General features: G+C 38.0%; 1 protein-coding gene across 4 annotated transcripts in view; it reads left to right on the top strand.

Annotated features, from left to right (window-relative positions):
• The first annotated feature begins 3,383 nt into the window (after positions 1–3,383).
• The window catches only part of znf362a (zinc finger protein 362a), a 14,650-nt gene continuing 10,701 nt past the window's right edge, over positions 3,384–7,332 (top strand). The window contains exons 1-2 of one of the 4 annotated variants that reach the window (XM_053652392.1): positions 3,384–3,807; positions 7,163–7,226. In XM_053652392.1, coding sequence (XP_053508367.1) covers positions 7,164–7,226 — 63 coding nt within the window. In that variant the 5' untranslated portion in view covers positions 3,384–3,807; position 7,163. Of the gene's footprint in view, positions 3,808–3,841; positions 4,716–7,162; positions 7,227–7,332 lie in introns of those variants that run through there. The other 3 variants (XM_053652391.1, XM_053652390.1, XM_053652389.1) reach the window with 3 other exon arrangements.

Raw genomic sequence — 7,332 nt, forward strand, 5'->3', positions numbered from 1 at the left:
GTTGTAACAAGCTATTAAAAATGTGGTTTCTAAGAAAACACAAAATGGAGTGAAGTCAGCAAATGCAAAATAGAACACTGAGAAAGAAATGTACCAAAGTAAGGGTATTTTCACTGTGGTACCATAAGGGTACATGTTTGTACTTTTAAATGTGTATGTTTCACCTGGGAAAGTGCATGCAAGTGACCTTTACTTCATTTTGAAAGTCTAATTTATGTACCTGAAATGAGTTTCATATAAGAAAACTGGAAAACATGTCAGTAATAAAGATTTGCTACATTTAGTTCTGTAATTACATTTAAAGCAACAACACAGAGATTACATTTTGACAACACACTGGTACTATATAAAGGTCACTGCAAAGGTTACGCAGATCCTAAAAACCTAGCTTGAGCACAAATAAGTACAGTATTCCTTTTAAATCGAAAAACTGTAGGACCCCCTTGAAAAAGGGGTTTATCCTAATAATAAAGAATTTCAACAACCAAAAAAAGCTTAAAGAGGACCTGTTGCACCTGAGCAGAAATTAGGATATACAACACTTACATAGGAAGTGTGATAATGTTTAGATTTAGACAAATCCTAATGAGAGGCTCAGACTGACTGACTCTCTCTCTCTCTCTCTCACACACACACACACACACACACACACACAGGAATCCTGAGTTGTGTTGTTTTGCGTGTGGGTGAACCTGTTAAGGTTGTTTGCACTTTCTGACCAACAGCTGGGAGAGACAGAAAGAGAGAGAAACAGAAAGAGAGAGACACACAGAGAGAGAGCGAGAGAGAGAGGTGACGTGTCACAATAGTGAATTAAAAGTTTTTAGTAAATTGACCTTACCTGAGAACTCCAGAGTGACCTTTGGAGAGTGTATGCACACAGCAAATCATCCTTCTGTATGCAAGTGTGTGTGTGTGTGTGTGTGTGTTGTCTCGAACCCCGCCCCTTGTGGGACGTGTCCATACAGGTCAACCTTCCCTTTGCCTCACCTGTTTGTGGTGTGTTTGTGTGAGCACATTATCGGAGAAAAGGGTGTGTGTGTGTTGATCAAAACTGGTCCCAGCTACATTGTTAACTGCATGAGGGGAGAGGGGAGAGGTGAGATGGGAGGAGGTGCAAACAATTGTGTCATCTTCTTTGACTTGGAGTTGTTATTATTACTGTGGGTGTTGGTTGATATTATTGAGGTTGATGAGCAGACATATTTCAGCTTCAGCACGCACTAATCCGGTTAATCAGAACCGATTATCTGGGGCAGGTGTGCAGGATTAGGGCTGCAACTCGGTTCTCAAAGAGACTAAGGTCTTAGTAAATACTTGTAGTGATCACTGGGTTTATTTGATGTGAAATAAAACTTGGGAAGAATTTGGGAATGCTGCCACCTTCTGTCAAACAGTGAAAAAATGAAGGGTAAACAAGAAAGAAAGGATCAAACATCTCAAACAGTTACATGTAGAAGTAAAGGTACCACACGGATTTTCCTTGTTGCTGGTGTGGAGCCATCATGGATAAGTACCCTTACGTTCTCTACGGAATCTATTTTAAAGCATTACTAGTGTCTATAAAGGGGCGCAGTGGCTTAGTTTGCATCACATCTCTGGGGTCCCACCTTCGCTGTGTGTGCAGAGTTTGCATGTTCTCCCTGTGCTTCAGGGGTTTCCTCCGGGTACTCCAGTTTCCTCCCCCAGTCCAAAGACATGCGCTGTAGGTTGATTGGCATTTCTAAATTGTCCATAGCGTGTGAATGTGTTCGATTGTGCCCTGTGATGGGTTCACACCCCGTCCAGGGTGTCCCCCACCTTGTACCCCGAGTTCCCTGGGATAGGCTCCAGGCTCCTTGTGACCCTGTGTAGGATCAGCGGTATGACACAAGTCTCAGATCTACTTAAAGAAACGAAACCACTCAGACCTGTCAGATCACAGTGCCTAGGCTTAGAACAGAGCCTAGTGAGGTGCCGTTTAGCTTCTGGGCTTCCCAAAGCTGAAGCCAGCTGCCAGAAGTGCATCATGGGTAATGCTTGAGAAAAAGTTTGTTTGTTTTTATTTTTTAATCCAAGTAATGCGCATGATTGGAGATTAAATACCAATGCGGTGCCTTTAATGGGGCATTAATTGGATTAAAGGTAACTCAACCCATGACAAATACAACCTGAAATATTTTTAGATAATAGTCCAGCTGTTTAATGATTGTCAGTAAATTTTACAGTTAAATCTTCAGTAATAGTAGGACAAAATAATTGAAAGGGGAAAAAATTGCACTCTGGGTAATACTTAAGAAAAGACAACACAGTGTTGGGAAGCTTTAAGCAAAAGACAATGTAGTCAAATTTAGTTCAGCTAATTTGCACTTGTATAGTGTCACTGAACTGAGTCATCGAACAGCTCCCTGTTTGGTACAAAGGGTACTAAATTGTACCTTTCCTTGCTGCTGGAATGGTACCCTTATTGTGTACCGTTAACATATATTTCACCTCCAATTGTGTTTATATAGTGTAACATTACGGTATATAATTGGATGATAATGACCTTTTAGAGTAAATATTGTATCTTTCACTGTGCAGTTTTCTAGGTAAAGGTATAAAAACTGCCCACTTGACAGCACCACCCCAGCCACAAGGACTGGTTCCGTTCAGTAAACTATTTTTCTCAAAGTGAAGTTGCTTAGACATAATAATAAATGAAAATGTAAATAAAAATTCATAAAATAGGAAGCGAATAATCTGTACCATTGGACATCACTGGGGTGTCCTAAAGGGGGCGCTGTTTGGACCTGGAGTACAATTGAGTAGAAAAGTTCCCCATGTATGCGATGCATTCACCATGATTTCTGGGTGCAAAAAAAGAGAAAAATACAAAATAAAATAAAAAAAAAAAATCGCAGTATACTTTATGTCATAAATATTAAATCCAGAAATCCACAACAGGACAAAGGATCTTAAATCGACTCAGGAATAAGAAACGTTTCGAGCCTTTCAGTGTGCAGAAATACATTTATGAAGCAAATATAAATATATGTTTATATATTTGTGCATATTACATATTTCTGTATCACTCAGACACTCCAAAATTACACAGAATTAAAAAAAAAATCAAATTCAGACACTTTTATCAGCTGTATTTTAGCTGTAGTTTTCAGTTCAGTGTTATTATAGCCTACACCATACATATAGCTAGACGTATTTACACTTACAACCTGTTTGAGCAATTTTGTTATTTGTAATAAAGAAGACACGTCTGTTTTGTGTTTGTAAGAAAGAAAGAAACACTAATGTTTTGTTGCTGTGACTTAAATTTGCATCGTCACACAAAGGCGAAAGTGTATGCAAACTTTTGCACTTTACTGTATCTTTCACTTGCTAAGGTCAGTGTAGTGTCTGTAGTAGGATTGTGTTTGGGTTTTTTTCTGTTTTGTTTTTTAAAAGAAGAGGTACATTAATGTATTGATATTGGCTATTATTGTTATTATTATTATTATTATTATTACTATCGCAAAATGAATGATGTTTGCCCTATTAGTGCAAAAAATATATAATAATAATAATAATAATAATAATAATGCAAATGAATGAAAAATCAAAATGCACGGATGTTCTTTGGCATTATTTGCTTTTTATTGTTGAATATTGCTTGCAGCTGAGCAGAAATGATGAGTGTGTTGGAGCTCTGTGCCTGCAGCACCCAGAAGTGAACAGTAGGCGACCCGGAAGGTCTGAACTCCGACTGAAAGCGAGCTGAAAGAAGATCTTTACCTTTTTTTTTTTTTTTAATTAAAGAAATTACATTGAATCCGGATTGACCCATTGGGGGTGAGTATGTGCGTCTTTCATTAGTGGCGCGTGGGTTATTTTACACATTGTGTTGTGTGATTTGTCCGGAGTTATCCCAGTGCTCGGAAAAGTTCAAATAAAAAAAAAAAAAAATCTAAAGCAGGGGAATGGCTGAAGACAAGCGTCTTACATGTGGATTTTTTTCTCTCTCTCAATGCATTAAAATAGCTACTGCTTTGTGCAGCTGTGAAAATGACCGGATGTTATTTATTATAGTCGCTAATTGAATTATTATTATTATTATCATTATTATTATTTTTATCCAGACCAGACCGTGCATGCTCTTCGTCGCGATTTTGTGCGGCATGATTGTTGTAGGAAGTCTCGTGTGTGTGTGTGTGTGTGTGTGTGCGCGTTTTTTTTCCTGTCTTTTTTTTTTTCTCCCCCTCTTCGAGCCGGGCTATTCAAACCTGCAGATCTAAGTAAACAATCATTCGAGCTCTTAATGCAAATAAACGGATGGCTTCTTTAAGGTGTCGCGCGACCCGTTTTATTTTTTTAAGGATTCATTTCTGCGTGCAAATTTGGGGGATCTGCAGAATATGGCGTCTGGTTCCTTTATAAAAATAAAGACAGGCTGCCATTTTTGTTTTCCTTTTGTCTGAATTTTTTAATAAAACTGTCTGAGAATGTGGGAGAGGCGGCCCAGGCAGCGCGCGCATCGCGCTTTTCCTCCAGCCTCAAAACCAGGGTTTGTTTGTTTTTTTTATCCGCTTTTTTGCCTTTGCGTTTGATTTACGTGTGTATATTTTGTATTTATAAAAAGAGGTGACAGTAAAACTTCCAGGATGCCGATAGATTGAAAGGAGAAAAGTTAAGTAGCCCAAGTTGTGATCACGGCTTTCATCGGGGATTTTAAGGCGACACTCGGAGACGCTTTATTGTATGTATGTTACAAATCGTTACGACTATTTTTTTGCATTTTCTTTTTTTTACACGGATTTCTGTTTCCAGTGGTGGGGTGTTGCAATGCTGGAGCCCTGCAACTCCTCTCTCTTCTCTCTCTCTCTCCCACTCTCATTTTTACATACACGGATATTAAACATTGTACCACTGTATAATATGTATCATTGATATATAAAATAATGCAACCTGCACCATGCTTTACATTGTTTTTTAATATCCATGTATATGAATGAATGAATGAATGATAGATATATTTTACAATATCATAAACTCTATAATCCCAAAACCAAGCTTTGTATAGCCTAAAATTCTGGTTGTGAATTCAGCCATAGCATAGGCCTATAGAAATGTACCCGCTGACTTCTTATATGCAAATTAATGTTTTATTTCATGACCATTAAGCTTCATTTGTTGCAAAATTCCTTGAATGGGTCTTAAAATAATGTGCACTTTAAAATTGCATTTCTTTACGATTAAGAATTTATTGTGTGTCGGCTAAGGCATGCGCAATATATCATTTGTTCCTCGTTATCGCAATACCGATATTGCATTCAATATGCAAATTAGAAATCCATATTATGCAAATTAGAAGTATGTATACAATATATTTCACTCTTATGATCTCATACTTTCCAAAATAGATCCTTTTTTCCTGACATGAAAATATTCATGGCATTTGAACTCAGTGTTCACACTAGCAAATGAAATGTCGCTTGTAGTCACTTGTAGTCTTTCGCTTGTGGGTGTGGCCTGTCCAGTGTTTTTTGTGGTTTTTTTTGTTTTGTTTTTTTTTTCCCCTGATGAATTTGGTTACTGTAGTATCCAAAATGTATAGCCTACACCCACTATATGATTTATACACACCACTTCCGTTGATATAGTATTTAAGGTTTTTAAATAAAAAAAAAAGTTAAATATTAGCTTTGTACTAGCTTCATTCTCAGATTAGCAAAGCAAGCTAACTGTACTAGCTTTGCACTCTCATTAGACCCGCCAACGATCTCTGCTGCTTCCTTCCAAGATTGATTTTTTTTTTTTCTGCATAATGTCTATGCATAATGCATATATACATTTAACAATAGGTTGTATATGACAGGAAAAGGCAAAACCGTGCTTACTCAAACAGTAAACAGGAATTAATTGCAGGTAGGATCTAAAGATGTGAGCTGGGAACTGATGACATGCACACCACAGGATTTTGTTTGAGTAATTATTTGGATTTGTCGCTTTACTATGTCGCTGAAATCATGGCTCTGTGTAATGTACATGCATAGAAAATGAACCGTCACTTCAGTAGTGTGAACGTAAGTGTAAATGTGACATCACAAGTTGCAGCGTTTAAATAAACCTCAGTCTTTAACACCAGTGCAGCATGCTCATTGGGCTATTTTTGTCTACATTATGCAGCACAAGTGTGAAAATGAGTTTGATGTACAGTCATGTACACATAAAAACATTTTCCAGCTCTCTTTTGGTCTTAGCTTGCAATCATACCTCCGTTCACTTTTCTCTGAGACATAACTCGGCCTTCTAGAAATCTTTCCGCATGACGGGATTATTTGAGGAATATCACTTTCATGCATTATGGATTCTTTTTTTTTGCCCTACAACGCTAGGCCGTGCATGTTTTGGCAGTGTGCTCCGGGTTGAAGGCTGTTTGACTAGGGGTCTGCACAGAGGAGTTCATTTGCACAAGCCAAAAATAATAAAGATGATATGTCCGGGATGCATGAACCCCAGACTTTTGCAGAATGTTTTCTTAATGGTGGTTGTGGGTGTCTGTTTCACTTCCTGTTGGAACTCGAGGAGAAGATTTTTTTATTTATTTTTTTTAACCTGCATTGTGCGATGACTTTGTGTAAATGCTCACACGCATTTCTTTCAGGAGCTTTTACACGAGCTGGTTTGTGCTCATGACTGATGAAGTGTGCTGCCAGTTTTGTTTGTAGGGTCAGGACTTTGTTGGGGGTTGGGTTGGGGTAGTTGGAGGATTAGGAGGGGCTCTGTTTGCCTAGTATTGCTTTAGCATTGCTTCACTTCAGTAAGCTGTAGGATATGTGTAGTTGAGAGAAGTTATTTTTCCCTCCAAATATGGAAGAACCACTGTCAAATAGTGCATCAGAATCTCACCAGTGTTTGAGTTCTTCTGCGCTGGTCACTCCGATTACTTTTTTCCTTTGTGGTCATCACGTCACTTCCATTTTAGTATCAGTTGTGTTACTCTCTACAGCAGCTAATTCAGATCTCGGATACATACGTACAGTCCATCACTTCATTATATAAATACTAATTTTATCGAGGAAAATATCTGACTCTATGTCCTATTATGTTTGTTTCACAGTAATCCTGAACAGCTGTAGTGGCTGTATGTTGAACAGACTGTAACGCGGAGCGTTTGTGTTGATTTCTCTTTTTTTTTTGACCCCAGCATGGCTGAGCCACGGTTTAATAACCCATACTTCTGGCCTCCGCCTCCTGCAATGCCTGGTCAGGTGAGAATCTTTAATTAATTAATTTTACATTATTTAAGTCACAACAAGGTGCATTACAACTTTTAAGATGATGATGAATATTTATTTTACCTCACATTTAAAGGAG

The sequence above is a fragment of the Ictalurus furcatus genome, chromosome 21 (genome assembly GCF_023375685.1).
Source record: "Ictalurus furcatus strain D&B chromosome 21, Billie_1.0, whole genome shotgun sequence".
Classification (NCBI taxonomy): Eukaryota; Metazoa; Chordata; class Actinopteri; order Siluriformes; family Ictaluridae; genus Ictalurus; species Ictalurus furcatus.